The sequence below is a fragment of the Rhagoletis pomonella genome, unplaced genomic scaffold (assembly GCF_013731165.1).
Source record: "Rhagoletis pomonella isolate Grant_MI unplaced genomic scaffold, Rhpom_1.0 Rhpom_scaffold_00002, whole genome shotgun sequence".
NCBI lineage: Eukaryota > Metazoa > Arthropoda > Insecta > Diptera > Tephritidae > Rhagoletis > Rhagoletis pomonella.
The window spans coordinates 9,425,002-9,445,085 of NW_023458556.1; the positions used below are offsets into that span (position 1 = coordinate 9,425,002).

At 38.5% G+C, this 20,084-nt stretch overlaps 1 protein-coding gene across 1 annotated transcript in view; it reads right to left on the reverse strand.

The window, feature by feature from the left end:
- The window catches only part of LOC118733025 (titin-like), an 80,816-nt gene that overhangs the window by 29,873 nt on the left and 30,859 nt on the right, over positions 1-20,084 (reverse strand). Inside the window, exons 3-10 of the mRNA XM_036462184.1 lie at positions 12,177-12,516; positions 9,310-12,006; positions 9,069-9,266; positions 1,041-8,579; positions 767-963; positions 493-700; positions 138-422; positions 5-67 (exon numbers count right to left, since the gene is read on the reverse strand). Of these exons, the coding sequence (XP_036318077.1) occupies positions 5-67; positions 138-422; positions 493-700; positions 767-963; positions 1,041-8,579; positions 9,069-9,266; positions 9,310-12,006; positions 12,177-12,516 (11,527 nt within the window). The remainder of the gene's footprint in view (positions 1-4; positions 68-137; positions 423-492; positions 701-766; positions 964-1,040; positions 8,580-9,068; positions 9,267-9,309; positions 12,007-12,176; positions 12,517-20,084) is intronic.

Consider the following 20,084-nt stretch of genomic DNA (forward strand, 5'->3'; position numbering starts at 1 on the left):
GCACCTAAAAATTTATTCAGCAATGAACGCGCCTCCCTATCCTCAGCAGTATCGCCAGCTTCCACTACTGCAGTGACGAAATCACAATTAGCTTTCTTTCAAGCACGAATATGTATTTTTTCTTTTCAAAAACTCACCATAGTCCGCGTTACGCATACGCTCCAGCGCATCGTCTACGCTTGTTACCACTTTAGTTTCACCGCTGCTGTTCAGGAAGGAGCGCGTAGACTTGGTCGACGAACGTGTACTCAAATGGCATTGATCGCTTTCGTTGTCTTCAGTGCCCTCAGTGAAAATACGTCGCGATTGCTTTTGACGAAGCTGCACATTGTGTTCATCGTCCGAGTCTGCTTCCGTCGAACGATAGCCATGACCGCTGCGTGATGTGCTGGTGTATTTTTCCGTAGTAGTTTCGTATGCATCTAAGAGAAAAAATATCAATACTCAAATTAGAAGGAGCTCATCGCGCGAAAGTTTCACATTTTCATTTACCTCCACTGGGGTCTGTTGAAGGTGCACGACTGGTGCGCAATATCAATCCGGCTTTTGGATAGCCACCTGACTTTTCTGTTGTCGATTGCGAGGACTCTTTCCGTACGAATTTCTCACTCAGCTCTTTCACGGAACCGCGGCGCACATATTTGCTGGACGTGGTGAAGTCTTCTGAATCTGGCTGTATTGCCTCTGGTGTTTCAAAAACCTTAGAGTATTCGATACGTAAAAAGAGTGAATAATGCAATGTGAAAAAGTCGTATAATCAACTTACATAATCCTTATCGATTTTCTCGAATTTCCTGATAACATCCACATCATTTTGCGATGATTTTCGACTCTGCTCAACAGTTTTTTTGATTTCCTCGAGTTCATCTGCGTTTGTCGAATAAATGTATTCCTTCCTTTCGACTTTCGGCTTTGTTTTGTTATCAGAATAATATTTCTCCTCGATAACATAGCCTGTGACTTCTACGCAAATTAAAAAAAAAATAATAATAATAATAATTCAAAATTATTTATTTACTACCCACCAGCTTCCCACTTACCTTCGGTTGCTTCACAGGGTTGGCTTGGTTTCTTCTTTTTTAGCGCCTTTATACCGAATAACGGCAAACCATTTTCGTCTGTCGGCCCAATACCATAACTCGAAGTGATCGAATCCTCTTCGAAGTTTCTGTTCTGAGCTTGTCGTTGACTCGTTGTCTTTGTTGTAGCCTTCGTTGCGGTAGTGCGCGCGGACGGCACAGCTGGCGCCTTACGCGGCGTACGCGGTGTGCTACTAGGACTCTTGAGCAAATTTTTACGATCTACCCAAATAGGTGCATTTTCTTCAACGGTCGGTTTACTTGATTTTCGTTCTGGTGAGCGTGTGGTTTTAACTGTCGTTACCTTCGAGATCGTGTACAATTCGTCACGTTGTTTGGGTGTTCTGCCTTGGGGACTTGGCGAGCGTGGGAAGGATGGTTTTCTGGCCTCAGGACTCTTCGTACGTGTGCCAGCTGCAGGTTTGGTTTTATAATCAGGGCTTTGTTTGCCGTCCCTTGTAGGACTTTTAGATTCAGGACTATAACTGCGCTCGCGGCTCTCCTCTTTCTCGAAACGTTCCGAACGAGAGCTATTAAATGTCTCTTCAGAGAAGTTTCTCTGCTCGCTTCTTATAAACTCTTTATGTGTGGAAGACATCGATGAATCTGCTCTATGACGTACCCCTTTTACGGATCCTTGGGGCGACTTGGTTTCGGGACTTGGTTGCCGTTCATGGTTTGTTTTCGTAGGACGTTTAGGGCTTTCGCTGCGACCGTTCTGTATTTTAGCATTAGTTGTAGTCTTTGTGGTAACTTCTTCTTCTCGACGAAATTTGCCATATGGTTTCGGACTTTCATTGCGATCGTATGGAGATTTTCTTGGTATATCTTCGATTTCCGATACTCGGCCACTCTTTGTTGTTGGTGTCGGACGTTTTGGGCTGGGCTTACTCTCGTATGGCCTCTTCGTTTTCAAATCCTCATGAATTGTGTCAGTTTCTTCGTGATGTACATTTGATGTGTAAGTAGATGTTTTATGAGTTGAGCTAATGGACTTAGATGTTTTAGTTTCGGTTTTCCTTTTGTCAACCACTTCAGTATTGAGTATGTTTTTCTTAACCAAACGTATTTGTGCCCGGATCCGGCGTCGCAGCTCATATGAAGTTACTGTCTCTAATAGACGCTCCAATACTTCTAATTCGAAAATACTTTCAACATCGATGTCTTCGGAAATACTCGCTGTACGTTGGGGCTTTTGAGGCACATCAAACTTCACAGCAGCATTTGGTCGTCGTTCGTAATTGCTTTCCGATTCGAACGAGGACTTGCGTGAGTAATTGTGTTTATTTACTTCTAGGGAATCACGGCGCATGTGTTCCAAAGAGCTGACTGTGTGATCCATATAAGAGGGTCGCCGACCAACGGGTGACGATGAACCGTCGCTTCCGCTAGGCCTTTGTACCTTCGGTGTAGCGTTGCTTTCGAAAATATTACGTCGAGCAGCCACCGTATCGGCTGCTATACGAGTGCGACCAATTGTTGGCGTAGAAGTTGGAGTTTTGACTTGTGTGGGGCGTTCTGGAACGGTTTCAACGATTTCTATGTCAGAACAATCTGAGGGTGAACTGTGCTCAATTGTGCGTTCGGTTACTTGGGCAACTTTAGTGATGGTGCTTCTTGTATCTTTTTGGGTAGGACTGTGTGAGAAAGTTTGGGGTTTTTGTTTTTCCTGTGAGGGAATCTTTCGCATGGGTTCTTTTTGTGTCGGAGAAAACCTTTCGATTTCAGTTTGTACGGTTTCCAAGTAATCTTTTGTCTTTGAAGAGCTTCTGCGACGTGTTGTTGATGTAAACTCTGTTTCGGATTCAATAGTTTCGTAGTCATGAACATTAGATAGAGATCCAGCAGATGGTTTACGTTCCGGATAATGGCTATCAGGTTCCGTGGATTGTTTACGTGGCCCTGAGTTCGGTTCATTCAATGGCTTATGCCTGTTTGAATTAGGATATTTCGTGTATGCTGTCGTTGATGGCAGTCGGGCAGTTGTTGAAGGCACAGACGCCTTCGGATCAGTGCCTGGTTTACGCCCAGTGGTACTTGAAAGCGGAACTCTATTAACTTTTGGTTCTATAGTGGTTTTGGATGTCGGGTTTTTCTTATCAGAAGTTTCAAAACGAGACCTGGTCACAGCAACTGTGGAAGTTTGAGGTTTTGTGGGACTTTTATAATTTTCAGGTTTAGTTGCCGAATGCGAAGGCTTACGTTCGCTCTTGGGCTCAATTTTTTCATTATCTTGCAAGTTAATTTTCTTTGTAGTGTACACTGTTTGCTTTGCATTGGTCGTTATTGGATGCTGTGGCCTACAGGAGCCTACAGGCTCTCTCTTGCTAGGCGATTGTGGTCTAGGTTTAACGTTCTTATCGTAAATTGAGGGCCTGGATAAAATGTCCTTCTGACGTTTCAATTCAATTTTCGTTGTATGATCCCTTGTGTGCGGAATTACTTCATCACTTTCGGGCCCAGCAGCAGTTCTGTCAATAAATACTTCCTCTTCTACGTACTCGACATTTCGGTTGTCTTTTGTGGTACCCTCAAATACTGTTGGCCGAGCGAGTATATCTTTCTGGCGTCGTTTCTCAATTTCGATAGTGTGATTTTGAGAAAATGGCGTTAATTCATCGTCACTAAGATCTTCGGGATACTCGGGCTCGCTTTGTTTCGAAATAGTTCGTTCAATTTTCGCCACTAATTCGGGTGACCTTTGTGGAACAGTGGGTGCCAGTTTTTCTGCGGTGCTTAAGAATTTATTTACTTTTTGTGAGACAGTCAAAGTGCAGTCATCCTTCTGCAATTCTTCATCCAAGTCGGTGAGGCTTGGTCGCTCAATCTCCCTTACAGTTGTGATTGGCTTCACCACCTCTTCTGCTGTCTTTATAAACTTGTTAACCTTTTCATCAACTGTCAACAAACAGTCATCGTTATCTGGCACCTTAGGCGTTTTATCGAATTCTCTGCTGAATGGACTGGACGCTTTTGGTTTTTTAATTTCTTCAGCTGTATGTGTAAACTTGGAAACCTTTTCGTGAACACTCAAAAGGCAATCATCATCAGGTCTATCGATGGATGCGTATTCAAGACTTTGAGGAGCTTCGATTGTGGGATTATCTAATATATCATCTTCTTCCAGGTCTATCAGTTTCGAAATCTTTTCCGTTTTCACCTCCGATATGTGGCAGTTAATGAATTCATTGGATTCTTCTTCGAAAATCGGTATGTTTTTGATGACAGGTTTTTTTCGTGGCTCATCCTCAGGCTCTTGAACGACATCTGGGTAACGTGGCTTGCCAGTATTTATATGTACCGGTACTGGTGTTGGCACAATTTTGTCTGGTGATGGCTCCCGAGAACTCTTCGCATGCTGTATATCAATGATGACGTTTTCCATATCTTCACTGTTGATTAGCTTGTCAGTCGTAGTTAAATTTATGGTTTTTGTGGTAAAACATTTATTAGGTCTTCGATCAGTTTTCGGTGTTGGACTGTGTGCTGTTGCGTCTACCTCTGTTCTCTTCACTGGTTTCTCAGTAACCTTCATAACTTTCTCGCTGGTTGAGCGAGTCATCTTTACGTCCTTGTCCTTGCGCGACACACTGGGCACGGGAGCAGACTCCTTTCGCTCAGTGACGGGGAATCTTCGGAATGGTTTTGTCGGTGAAATTATATCTTCCGGAACGGTTTTCTTGGGCTGGGACTTGTGTTTCTCTGGCGTCTTTTCGGTTGGCTTAGACGATTTCGGACCCGTGTGATCAATAATGATTTCTGTGTGCACCGAAATGTTACTCGAACGTCTTCGCTCTGTAAGACGAGTTGGACTCATTTCGGGTGAAGAGTCGGACTCCGTGATAGAAGGTTTCTTATTCCGGGTTGAAGAACGTAGCCGATCTTTAATTGGTGAATTGGGAGACTCATTGCTTGGCTTTTTATGTGGCTTATCGGCAGTTGTAGGTGTATCTATTTTCTGAACACGTTCGGGCCGCGTCTTTGATGGTGATATTGGCTTATCTTTTTTAACAATATCACGTTTCTCCGGATTTTCAGGCGATTTAGAGTTTGGCGTAGTGTTGGTAACGGTTCTGGTAGTTGACGTGTTCGACTCGCGTGTTTTAGGCTTCGACTCAACAGTTACTTTTGTTGTAACTGTAGACGGTCTTGAAGGGGATTGCTTCAAAGGCGACTTTTTACCACCAGTTGCAGGTTCAGATGTCTTCCTAGTCGGACTACTATTTGGAGATGTAGTTTTTTGACCAGGCAGCTTTCTATTGGGTTTCAACGGTTGCTTCTTTTCTGTGCGTTCTTCGATTTGGAATTCTTCGGTATATTGCATCTCTCTCTCTGATACAACAGTATCTGGCTGAGATTCTGCATCCGTTTCCTTTTCGGGAGATTCCGATTCACTCGTTGAAGACTCCTCTGGCTCTTCATATTCAATCTTCTCCCCTTTGGTTACTTTCTTTACAACCTTCGATGTTCTCTTATTGGTAATACACTCATCTTCATCCAATATGTCTTTCTTAACCAGCAGTGTTGATTTACGTGTAGCTTCAGTAGGGACTTTCCTTTCCGGAGAACTGTCTTTAAAGGGTACTACCGTCTCTTTGCGAATACACTCAACTTCCTCAACAAGTTCCTCATTGGAAACATCGTTGGGTTTGTTAGTTTTGGGCTTATCAAGCGGTTTAAGGGCCTCTTTGATGTTGTTTAAATAATTGGGCTCATCGTCATCACAATCCTCAATTTTAACTTCGAACTTTGTGATATTTTCGGTAAGTGGCGCTTTTTCGTCAGACTCATCTTCTGGTTTTTTATTGTAACTGCCTGGGGTGTCACCATAATTTTCCATTCCAAGAATTTGACGACAACGATCCTCAAATGTTTCTCTGGGGCTAACGCCCTTTTTCTTAAAGCTTGGGGAGACAGGTTCCGGTTCAGGTGCTTTGGAGAAGAATGCTCCATCTGGAGTCTCCTTAGTTTGACTTTCAATCGCAATAAATTCTTCGTTATAATTATTATTGATGTTTGTAATTTTATTGGTTGTTTTGAAGAGTTCTTCGACTCGCTTAGTTTCATCTAAAGTAGATTTTCTATCGACCGGTTCATCAATGGGTTCAACTGGCTGCCGATTGTTATCCGTACGAGGTTTCCCTTCAACAATATTAGTGGTCCTGGTGGTAGTAGTTTTTACAGTTATCTGCTCATTTGGTTTTCTTGTAGGACTGCGATCAGCTTCAGGTTTCCTTGGCGCTCCTTTTCCTACAACCGGCTTTGATGGCTCCCTGTTTTTCGGTTCGCTAAACTTAGTCTTTTCGACATCTACGGATTTCAATATAACATCTTTTTTAGTAGTAGTCGTTTCGAATGTTATCTGATCGTCGTCGTCACTCAAGATTGCATCTGTTGGTTGCCGCTTTATTGGCTTTTCACGCTCTGGTTCGCTCCTTTCTTCACTTTTAGGTTCATATGGTTCGCGGAGTTTCTCTGGAACAATGGGTGTTTGTTGCTTAAAAGATATTGAATTATTTGTGTCAGTAATGACTTGATGAACACTATCGTCGAGTTTTGTTTTTTTAAGGAGTGGTTTTGATTTTGGTTCATTGTCATCAATTTCGCTGGGTTTCCGCTCTTCATAATTGATGTTTATAGTTTCTTCATAGATTTTTGTGTTCGTTGCTACAGTTTCCTCAGTTGGCTTTTGCTTGTCGGTAGTTTTAGTCGGTTCGATTGGTTTTTTAGTGGTAGGCTTGCAATAATCTGGACTATTAGGTGCTAACCCGCTTGAATCGTTTGTAGGTATATTATTAACCGGAAATTTGTCTTTCACCTGCCGTTCGATTGTTATGAATTCCTCGTTAACATTGTTTGTTATTTTGGTCCGATCGGTTTTATTGAAAAGTTCTTCAACTCGTCTAGTTTCATCGGTCACTATAGGATTTGCCGATTTAGGTTCATCTAAGCGTACCGTTTTTATTGTAGTTGTCGTGAAAATACGGTCTTGATCCTCATCGTCAGAAATGTGTACAGGCTTGCTAGCGTTTAATATTGGTTTTCTAGCTGGCCCTTTGTCTGTTGGACTGTGTTCAACATCGCTTAGTTCAGACTCATTATCAACTGTAGGTGCTGGTCTTGTATACTCTGGCGAGGTATGTGTAACGCCAAAATTTGCTGGTTTTGTTAGTTTAGCACCTTTTGGTTGTTTTGATGGCTCATCTTTCGTGGGCTTTTTCTGCACGGGTTCAGTGGTTTTGATATCTTCAGGCTTTCTAGTTGGCGAAACATTGCTCTTGCGAGTTTTTACAGTGTCAACTGTAATCTTACTGGTGTAGAAGTTGCTTTTGTCTGAGGTGGTCCTATGAGGGCTATGATCATTTCGAACATAATCTTTTTCTAAAGGCCTTTTTTCAATCGGTTTCTTTTTGTCAACCGTTTTTTCGTTCGCCGGTCTTACAAGCTCTGGCTCTTCAGATTGATCGTCAATCTCTATGGAGTATGTTTCTCCGTTGCGTTCGCTTTTTATTGTAGTATTAAAAGTTTCGCTTTCTATTATTTTTCTAGTGGAACTAGTTTCAGGCCTCCTGTCTGTTGATTGTTTGTTATCGATTGGGGTTTTTTTATTCCGGTTTCCATACGCGGGCTCATTCGGTCGATTTGAGTCATCAGTTGGCCGTGGTGTTTGTCTATGAGTAGATTTCGAAGTTATATTTGTGTCAGATGGTTTTCTTGTCGGTTTCCTATCATCCTCAATGTGTTGAGTATTTTCTTTTCGTGTTGTCTTAAATGTTGTGGATGCGGTTTTCGAGTTTGTAACATCGGAAGTTCGCCTTGTCGGACTAGTAGGCATATTCGTAGGTTTCCTTTCAGTTGGCGCTTTTTCTTCAGGCTGTGCTCCGTGTTTCTCGAACGGCTTTCTATTTAAAGGTTCATTTGGTTTTTTACCCGTTGTATCCAAAGGTTTCTTTGGCACGAAAGTAGGTTTCGTATCTTCAATATCAACATTAGCCTGTGTTTTCTCTACGCGAGTGGTTACTTTTGTCACGTGTTCGGTTTTATTTTTATTAATTGGTTGTTTACCAATTACTCCTCTTTTACCGGGGTAATCAGAGGTATCGAATGGTGATCCCTTTCTATGTGGAGTTTCATGTTCACTGTCGTCTGTAAGCTCTGTACGTTTTGGGAAATCGCCCTTAACAGGATTTTGATTTTCATCTGAATCTAAAATTGTATTCTGCCAATCAGTATTTTCGAATGTACTTTCTCTCACAACAGTCCTACGCTCAACACTGGGTTCATTCCTCAATGGTTGACAAATGGTTTGTGGACTACTATTTTTTGGTCCTGACGGTGAACGATTACGTTGTTTAGGTTCTATTATTGATGAACTTAGTGGCTGATTATGTATGGGCTCTTCGTGGTTAGCATCCTCTAAAACATCCCGATTTTGGGATTTAGATTTGGGATGAGTGCGATGTATATGATTACTGGGTGCTGGTGAATATGGTGACTTCTCTGTTGAAGATTACACCGAATGAAGTATTAATCACCTTGACAGTGAATACGATACGATTACATGGTATTAGTCAGATATTCCAAACTACTTTACAAGTATTTATGAAGGTTATTGCTTTGTTAACACTACTTTTAGCTTAGGGGGTTAATAAAAGCTTACTATGCAACCTTTGCTTGCAATATGTATATAGTCGCAGAAGTCGCATGCTTTAGTAGTATAAGTTTAATATATATAATTTCTGTCTAAGCACTTTGTTGAGTTCCTCAGTGTTCTGTAAGTTTGTTTTAAATTTCGGTTTTTGTTTTGCGAAATTCGGTTTCATCGGGACAGTGACCTTTAATGTCTTTTATTTTTTTCATATGTCATGTTATGGTCTTTTCAAAGATCTGGATTTGTAAGTGAGGTTGGTTTTCCAGTGTATTAAAAATTTGTGTTGTTGTGCTATTTGCGGTTTTGGCAAGCAAATTTTGTTTGTTATAACTTCTTACCGTCAACATTATGTGTTGCGCTGTCGGACGGACCAAGTTTATAAAAGTGTTTTTTTATGCATGGCTTCTCCACCACCTCGTTTCCGAGGAAGCTGGCGTCATTTGCGGTAAAGTGGGTTTTTGTGATGGTTAGTGGTTCGTTAATTATAGGAAATGTGTTTTCGGCTGGCTTAGATTTTTGATTATCTGAAGGATAGACTGCCATTTAGTTGTAATGTGCTTTCTATAACTTATTTCGTACCTGGTTTTGGCACTTCCCCCGGACTCTTTCTAGTTGTCGTGGTGCGTGTGGTGGTGGTCGTGGTTACGCTCTTCGTTGGAGAAGGTGACTTTGTGGGGCGCTGCGGTGTTAAATCAATTGTATCGTTAGAACCATTCACGTTACGATTTTTAACAACAGTTTGCTTTGTAACGACAGTTTTACCAACACTCTTACTTGGCGACGTACGCGTAACTGTACCCGAACTGATGCGGCTGGTTTCGCTGTCGTGCGATCCCTCACGTCCGTCACGTCTAAATGTTCTAGTCGATGATACACTGGAACGAGGCGAGCTGCGATGATGATCTATGCTATCCACCGGTGACGAACAACGAAGAGAAGCAGCAAAAGCGCGATGTGAAGCATCTACATCCCTCTCCTTTGAAATCAGACGTTGTGATGAATCTGTTGTGGTTGTAGATGTTTTTGTAGGTGTTGACCTCGGCTGAGTTGGCGTCAACCTAGGAGCATTGGTATCTCTGGTGGAGGGGAAGCCACCACTCGGTGTTGAATAATCTGGTGCGGTTTTGCTGGGTGTTCTTACAGATGGGAAACCATGAGTTGAAAAATCCTCTGAGGGATGATGCTGACGCGGACTGCTCGGATAGTCACGAGAGGGTGTACTCCCTCTTGCCGGTGTAGAGTCCTTTACAGATGGAAAGCCGTGTGTGGAGAAATCTTCAGACGGTTTAGGCTTGCGTGGACTGCTCGGATGATCGCGAGTTGGTGTACCTTGGCGGCGATATGCATCATTAGTGGGAGCAGAGTCCCTTACCGAAGGAAAACCATGTGTGCTAAAATCTGAAGGTTGGGGAGTGGGAGGGAATGTAATTTTGTCCGGTTGGCGTAATCCTGCCGGCGAGTAGTGGTGGTCACTTTCACCTAGAATTTCTGTTTCGATAATGTGTTCCCGGTTCGTATTATGCTTTATTGTTTTCTTTGTTTCAGAACTAACTACAGTAACGTTGCCATCTTGGTTGACAACGCCAGACGGCACAGGTTGCACTGAGTTCGGTTTAGCAGCTGGGGAACTATTTGTTGGAGATCTAACTGATGGAAAGCCGTGAGTAGTAAAATCTTCACCGGGCTGTGGTCTGCGTGGGCTAGAGGCGCCAGGTGAAGTTTCCTTTACAGCGGGAAACCCACGGCCAGGATGTGCAGCTGGCTCTGGATGTGTAAGCCTTTGCGGATGACCACTGGTATCACCATCAACCACAACCTCTGTTTCGATAATGCGCTCCGCATTGGTCTTATACTTTGAGCTGCGTGTAGATTCTGAACTAACGATTATTATATCTCCATCTTTAGTGGTAGTAATGTTGGAATTTGGTCTCACTGCAGGAAAGCCATGTGGCACCTGAGCACCGGGCTGCTGTTGGGTAAGATGTTCCACATCGGCAGGACGTGGTCTTTCACTTGCATACTGCTGGGTAGGTTTATTTGGCCTTACGGAAGGAAACCCATGTGTGCTAAAATCTGGTGTTTGCGATTGTGGGGCGCCATGCGGTCGTTCAGTGGGATATTCCTGAGTGGGTCTATTCGACTTTACTGATGGAAACCCATGAGTTGAAAAGTCTCGTGTGGGCGAACGGCTGCTTGGTTTACCGCGAATACCAGGCGCTTGCGTTGAAGGTGGCTGGTCTGAGAACTCTTCAACTGTTTCAGAGGTGGTCTCAGTTGAGAATCGACGGCTAGATTTCTTCACTGATGAAAATTTTGTTTCGACATTAGTAGCCTCATCAGTGGCACGTGATTCTACCAAATGTTGTTGGTTTGGTACTCGGGCGTATGGCTCCGCATTATCGACGACATCCTGTTCAGGTCGCCTGGGTGTGTTACTAGGCTGGGTGGCATAAATATTATCTTCGGTTTGTTCTCGTCGCTGTTGCTGGCTTTTGTGTTGAGTACTGTTCTGGCTCGTTGTAGACGTAGTACGTTGACGTTGGCTCTCAACTGCAGGCTGCAACTCTTCCGTTTCGTAACGTTTGTTCTTTACAATGGTGCCGTCCGGCAAACGCTTAACGGTCGTGATCATCTTAACGTTCGGCTTCGGATACTCTACCGTGTTTGAAATGATCTCACCAGGCTGTGACATAAGATACTGGACATGCTGTTGATATTCCGGTGATGCCTTATCCACGTCTACTACGCGCCTATTTTGCTCCGTCTTCTGTTGAGTCTCCACATTGCGACTGGTGGAGGACTCTTGCCGACTGCGATTGATCTCCTCGCTAAATTGACGTTGCTCCTGCTGTTGCTGCTGGATGCGTTTCTCATGCTGTTGCTGCTGATATAGCTTGGTTTGTTCGAACTCCTCTTGCTGCAACTGTTGCTGGCGTTGTTGTTGCTGCTGAATGTATTGATGATGTTGATCCGGGTGCTGGCGACTAGTCTTATCCACAAGGTACTTGGCCGGATCGATTGGCTCGCCACCGCCATATTCCACAGTAGAAGACGAAGAGGTTACATTAGAGGAGGACGAAGTTGTCGTCGAACTCATCTTCATTTCGGTTCGGCCAGAATTTTCATCACCAACTACGACGCGCTCTTGTAAGTGAGTATCTGAGCTTTCCGATGCCTTCTTGACGAAATTCTTATCATCACCTTGATGAGAAGCGCTGGCACGCTGTTCATTACGACCACGAAATTCAGCGGTGCCGCCATTGATCTTCTCGACGCCTGTAAACAAACGATTACATGAGGTTTTATGTTGTATGTGTATATACCAATGTATGTACATATGTAGAATGGCATGCATGGGTTTTAAAAAAAGATTTGTAAAAGAAGTATGATTTATTATTAATTGAAAGATATGTAACACGATTTAAACGGGAAAGAGAGAGACTTACCATCTGTAGTAGCTAAGGTTTCAGTGCGGTATGCGCGACCATCTGGACTCACCTCTGATGAGGTTTGCACATCCCATCCCGTTGTATTGGGATGATTGAGAGTCATTGAGTGGAACTTCAAATCTTGTGTGGGACTAACTGAATCCCGCACTTCTTTCGATTTCAAACTTTGAAAATTTTGACCTACCAACGAATCACCGTGCGAAGGATTCAAAGGATCTTTAGCGAAGTTGCCAGCCATGATGTCGCCCTGGTATAAGTCACGTAAACGCGATTCACGTAGTTTATATAAATGTGAACGAATTTCCTTTTTCTGATCGATGTCCTCGGCTTGTTGCCACTGAAAAAATGAGAAGACAATGTTATGTGCCATTTAGCGAAGCATAAAAATTTACCATAAACTAATTATATTACATGTTTTATACTAAGAACGAATTTCGTGAGTGCTATTACTAACTTAAGTTTTATTTTTGTTATTTAATTAAGAACAAAATAATTTGCTAGAAAAGTTGAATTTTATTCGCCACATAGCCTCTTGCAAGTGCGATTTATTCAGTGCAACGCTTCTCTTTTTTTAGATAAGAATTTATCTTTATTTTTTTTGACTGTTGATGCTTCCAAATGGGTAGGAGTATGATTACGGTGACCATCCGTCGTTTATTTTAAAGGACAGCCCATTATTTTTTCCCCTGTCCTTTATAATTTTTTTCAAAATAAAGGACGCCTTTTGTCCTTTATTTCTTAAACTGTCCTTTAAATCAGCTCTGCATTTTTCAGAGGTAAATTTTTAAACACAGACAGAGTTGGGTCTAATTTGCGAATTTTTATTTGATTATAATAAATTTTTTGGTGCAAAATGCAAGTGGCAATTTTGAAGAAAATGTATTCTCCTGTTTCAGTTAATAAATGTTACATAACAAAAACTAGGTGAAAACAATTGTATGGTTCTTTTAAAACGAAAAAATTACACAAAAAAAAGAATGTTTGAAATGATATAAAAAAATGTTCACCAAAATAAATATATATATTTTTTTTTAGTTTTTAGTAAAAAGTGGTTGAAAAATCAAGGCTCCGAAGAATTATGAATATTAAATACCAATTTTGTACCTCTGTGTGCTGGTTTTTGTAGCAAAGGATGGCAAAGTCCTTGAAAAGGATTTGGCTTCATTTTTTTCGAAATCGGTTAATTAACTGGTAAATATTTGAGTTAAATTACGATATGGGAAAGTGCTTTTATCATACAAGCTGTATGTATGTATTCCCAAATCATTTTGAAAAAAATGTCCTTTATTTAACGTTGGTTAATATGGTCACCCTAAGTATGATGTACATATTTAGGAACGAATTTTCGTATTTGCTTGTCATTTTTTGTTCTCACTGAGGATGGCCCATCTCCAGTACCTTCATTTATGTATATTGCAACTATCAATATCTTATAAGAGAAGTGTAAAATTTTTTTTATCTGAAACAAAAAAAGGTAGAAGGGCGAAATTCGAGGATGTGCTAGTTTACATATTAGTCCTTGATATATATTTTTTTAAAGTAAATATTGGAAATTTCCAAGGATATTCTACGAAAAGGTTCTAAAAGGACATTTTCAACACTTATTCGTCCTGACGCACCAAAAAAGTAATTTTTTTTTTTATTTCTACAGAATTTTTCCTTTTAACGACAACCATATTGTTACTCTACAATGCACCAAATCTTTTAAATAATATTTTAATTCAATCATATCTCAAAAATTTCAAAGTCCTTTAAAAAAAAATCCTGACGTCAGAGAGAAAAATTAAAAATGCAGTTATACTATATGCGACTTCTAGTTTTGTGAATATATTGATTTGTACGTATCTTTTAAAAAATTTTGATTTTTGTCGCACGGTGTAATAGATGAATTTGAAATTAACAGGTATTTCTAACCTTTTAAGCATACAGACATATGTAGATAAAAAGTACAGCTGAAACTTTCTCCTTTCTGAGTCTCGATGGTGAGCGCTTTTCCCCCCTAACTACTCCGACATGTAGTGTGTAAGTGATCAAAACACATTTTTTTATTTTTATTTTACCATTTATCTGATCGTAAACCTTAATAATAGAGTAGAGCGTACTGCTGATCTCAATTTATTTAATTTTATATAAAAAACCAGTAAATGTCAAACTACTTCCAAGGAAATCCCACGCGGAACGTCAATCGCTAATAAAAAATAAAAAAACACCAGCCATATGCATGTATATATACTGGAATAAAACTTCGCTGTCGCCAATTATTCGATCGCCATATATGGTTTTGCACCAGTTGCATCTCCGGCACCGCCACCGCCACTACCAATACTTAGCAGTGACGCCCCTGCGCAATGTAAATTCAAAAGCAATGAGTGCATTTAAACCAAATCTTGTTACCAAGTCGCCCGGCACCTAAACCTCGTGAATATATAGGTACAGTAAAAAGTGTGAATATTTGCTTGTATATGGACGGAAAGTTACAAATGTACAGTAACTGTACAATTACGCGTATGCACTGTGAAGTCTAATAGGATTTTTTTTTCTACCAAAAAATTTTGCCTTCTCTGAGTGCCCTCTTCGCATAAATTCTATTTAGAGGGCAATAATAAGGCAACAGAAAAGAAAACGCCATAAATATCTAATATTAATCGATTGGCGCTTACACAACATGTCAGTGTTTGGCCGCGCTTCTCCTCCGATTTGTGGCGTGCGCCTTCTCGATGTTACCACAAAATGGTTAGGGACTTACAGTTTTACGCCGACTGCACTACGAAACTTTTATAGACATACATTTGCTATTTTGTTTGTCCGTGCAGATAGACTTTAGTTGTTCTTTCCAATGTCCACAGATATACATAAATATGTATGTAGATTTACCACCCATCAAAGGCTAAAGCAACATTTGCTGAAATTTGTCGAGAAAACACCCACAGTAAAGTCTCACCTCCCAAAAATTTTATTTTATTATTGTTCCTGTATTATTAGTGCCGAGTTTAATCAGCTGTTTCAAGAAATATTCATGCGAATTTGCTAAAACGGAATTTTGTTATTATATTTTCTTTTTGCGCTAAATTGCTGATAACGTTTAATTTTGTGATGATGTATTCACTTATTTATAAATTTAACAGGTCATTGATAAGAGCATTTCATGAGTATAATAACTATTAACACAAACACAAAGATAAAAAAACAAACTTTTTAGTAGTTACATTTGTATGAATGTATGTACCTATGTATGTACATAATATATGTGTATTAGGGTGGTTATTAAAAAATACCAATATCTAAATTTTGTATCGGGCAACGCTTTATTTTGTTCTACACAAAATAAAGACATTGCCGAAAATTTTGAACAAATTTTTAAGGGTCGCTACCATAGTTTGAAAAAATTTTAATAAAAAAACAAAAAATTTGGAAAAAAAAATTTTAATTGAAATCTGTAATTTTTGACAAAGCATTATTGAAACTACAAAATAAACACATCCAGGAAAATTTCAAAATTTTAAACAAAATTTCAAATTCTTAAACAATATTTTAGGGGTCGCTAGCAGGGTTTGAAAAATTAAAAATTTATTGAAATCTTATAAATTTGATATATTATTGAAATTTATTCTTATATATACATAAACTCGCTAAGTTATTACTGGTGAAAGTCAAAATTTTTTTTGAACTTTTGTGATAAAAAAGTCAATTTTTTTTTGTAGCGACCCCAAAAATATTGTTTAAAATTTCTTTATTTTGTACGTAGAAAAAAATATGATGTTTATATTTTTAAAGACCACCCATACATATATACGGACTGCATCATAAAGAAATAAATTATCGTCAAGGTAAACAAATTATTTTATTTATTCAGGAGAGCGAAATAGCGACTCAGCGAGAGAGAGAGTAAAAGTGAATAAAATTTCATAATTTAATTGTATATACTTGAATTTGTTGTTAAAAATTCAGTCGCTAATTCAATACACACATACATATGCACGTACGTATGTATGAAGATGTAAATATGTATAACGAGAACACTTCTACATGCATACATATACATATACACTGACGGAACAAAGTATTGGCACAGCAAATTTTTCACAATATATGCAACAATTTTTATTCTAATATGCAGTTTTGCAGCCCATTAAATTCTAGTAAAAAATGCAAGTTCGGAGTTAGTCAAAAATCGCGTTGATTTTTGAGAATTTTTTCTGTTGGAGGTGTTTTACATTTTTCCATATAAAGTATTTTCGAAACAAATTTTTTGTATGGAAGATACTGCGTGAAAAAAAATTTCCAAAAGTCAATGGTTATTCCTAGCTACATTAAACTTGCACTTTATCATAATAAAATTCATTGGGCTACAAATCTGCATACTCAAAAAAATTCTAAAAAATCTGATTAAAAAGTTGAAAATTTTCTGTTGAAAAATTTGCTGAATTTTCGCTAGTTTTACACAAAGTTTAGGAATTATACTTTTATGTTTTTTTGTTGTAGAATGAACCATATTTTTATACAAAATTAGCGGGAAAATATTAGAATGAAAATTATTGCATATACATATTGTGAAAAATTTGCTGTGCCAATACTTTGTTCCGGCAGTGTATGTATATATTTATGCATATGTATACATAAACAAAACAAATACTTGTTATTTTATTTACATCAATTAAACTTAAAAATAGTTAAAAAAAAAAGTTGATATACATGTCGTCGCCTGGGTAAGAGATTGTCGTAAGCGTCATACGTACGTGCGTAACATACGACAATCTTTTACCCAGGCGACGATGTGTACATTTGTATTTATGTACAAAGGTATGTATGTATGTATGTAGCTATGCATATTTTCATATTTGTATTATAAGTTTGCGTACCAAACTCGATTATGATATCACCGGTCACACAAAAACCTACAAACAATAAATATTGACGACGTGTAGGTAAAAAACGCAAATTTGCGGACGTAAAGGCAAACTTCTGCGAAGCTGGTAAGAGACGTGTTAACCGTAACATCAGTTAAAAAAAATATAATTTCATTAAAAGAAAAACACAACAACAAGCAAATAAAAGTATGACAAACTGTAGTAATAACAATAAAGATAGAAATTTCCAAGCAGCTTTCTTGGCCGAAAGCGATGTTTACTACCTTCGCACGTACATATTTATTACATATGTACATACATATGTACACTGATATGTCCATACATACTTGCTGCGAACAAGCTTGTTTGTAGGTGGCCAGTACATAAATTTCTGTGAATTATTCGTTGTCTGTTAATCGCATTGAGTTATTTATTTTCTTTATTTTGTATATGTTTACCTTCCAGAAAAACCAGTCATACTTAGCTCAAAAAAAAAAAAGTTAAGCTTAAAATTCCTTTAACTGATTTGAGCAGATGACAATTAATTTAAGAATTAAGTAGTACATGTGACGAAAATAAAGAAGGCGAACGATAGAATATTTTATGAAAGAAAAAATCTCCGAGATTATTGTTCCGATTAGGGTTGAGTTGCGGTCCTTGATTGGGGCCAATGTGGAACCCTGCTCCAACTTCGCGTTGCATTTGTATGTCGAGACGGCGGTATCAAGTTTCCCGTGGTAGCACAGATATATTCATTTTCATATCGGACATCAAATTTAGTGTCACACTTTCGATTCGCTTTATATTTTTTATGGGTTCTGTACATGAAATAAGTTAACACGTATTCGAGGAATTTTTTTTTCGGAGTGATGATCTGTCAAAGTCTGGCCTCGAATCGTAACATCCGTTCACGGATCGAAAACGATACGAAAGAAAATTACGAGATACGACAGGCAGTTTAAGCTGAGTGGGACAAAGAGTACGTTCGCGTGTGTCATAATCCGAAAATTGTGTTTTTACGTGACGAGTAGTACGATATCGTATGTGACGATTCGAGCCCTTGATTTTTTCGTAATTCTGACTAATCATGTAATTCTTCAAATCGTTATATCTCGTGTTCTGCACATCGTAAAGACTTCATCTGAACGTCGTTTTAAAGCTAAAGAAACGGACTTAACATTTTTATATGTGGTCAAGATGGTCATAATTGTCCTGAAACTAACTTAGCTACTAACAGTTGAACTATTTGAAGTTGATTTGCATAGTGAAGACCAGTAAATTTGGGATTTAAAATTACACCATTGTAACCCTTGTTTAATTCTCTATAAAAAAAAAAAATGGTTAAAAAATTTACGTTTTTCAATAACTATTTTTTAAATATTTTTTCTTTATGACGAAATGGTTTATTTTGTGAGAGTCAATAATTTTTTGTAATTTGATAACTTATGATGAGATATATCTAGCAACGTGTTGAAAACTGGTTTTTACAAATATTTAAATTTTATTGCGAATTTCGATAGAATACCTATGGAAATTGTAGAACAAAAGTCAGCAAACGCAGATTTTTTTGCGGTTTCGTTAATTTTTGCCACATAAAAAAAATATCGAAAATACTTTGTATGGAAAAATGCGTAACAAATGCGTTAACAAATAAAAATTGCCAAAAATCCACAGTATTTTATATACATACCAAAATTTTATGAGCTAAAAAACTGCATACCAGTGAAATTTTTTTTTTAATTTCTGAACGAAAAGTTTGAAATCTTGATGGACATTTGGCATAATTTGTAAATTTTTATAAATCTTGTGCAAACTTTGAAATTGACTTACATGAGTTTTGTTAGATAGTGAGCTATACCTACTTTTATAAAAAAATTAATAATAAACAACAGAAAAATAGCTTAAACGTTCCTATATATTTACCCCTCACCACATGTACATATGTAATTACTATGAGTAGATATTATGTTTTATTGTATATTCATTTGCACCTTCGAATATACATACATACATATGTATCTTTCAGTCAATCGAGATTTTTTGGCAAACTTTTATTGCAAAATATTCATTCCAACTTCAACATGGACGGATCAATTTGCAAAATGACGTAATTTCTAAAAATTTCGCTTTTAGTTCATCAACAAAAAAAAAACAAAAACCACTAAGTCAGTAACCAGTTATTTGAGAACAAAAAAAAGTAAACGTATCCGCGCTGTGGCAGAAAAGTTAAAAAAAAAATATCTTTTAGTTGAAATCGCCGGTGCGATTTGCGGAACCTATACCACCGAACCTGTCGTCAGAGGTGGCTCAACATTGATAAATTACTCCGTTGTGCTGCGCTTAATTGCGTCTGCGCCGTTGATGACTTTCGTGTCATTTCAAGTTCAACAAAGCAGTACGGGCGTAGCATACATATTTAGAATTTGGCGGTACTAAGATTTTTTTTATTTTCTTATTTTATAGTTGATTTCATTTGTTTTAATAAACCTTAACTAAGTTAATTGTTTGAAGTTGTTTCTTGTATTTTTTTGTTTTTTGTGAATTTTATATTCTTTAGTGGAGAAATAATTGGTTTAATACTTAATGACACCTGTTATACACAAGTAAAAACATATGTATATACGTAAAAATTTATGAATTTAAGACGCCGTCATTGCCAGAGCCCGACTTCAGTGTCAACGCGGCGTATGGATAACACGCACATGCTCACAGGTAGTTACCGTTATTATGAGTGCGTGGGTTCGTGTGCGGTGCGGAAAATTACATTGCAATGACTGCTCCACAACAAATTGCTCTCAATAATTAGAGGAACGTATACTAGAAGCATGTATGTATGTAATGATTCGTACTTGTATACGTATGTATTAGAGGGCTGCATGAATGCATTCAAAACGGCTTATGAATTATTCATATACAAAACGAATGAATGATTTTGGCTTCAAATTTTTTTTTAATTTGAGTGAATAGCTGTTCTGATATTTGTGTCGACATTACAATATTCAAACAAAGTGAAAATAAATTGAATTGAAATAAATGACAATTTTTTGTATGAATATCC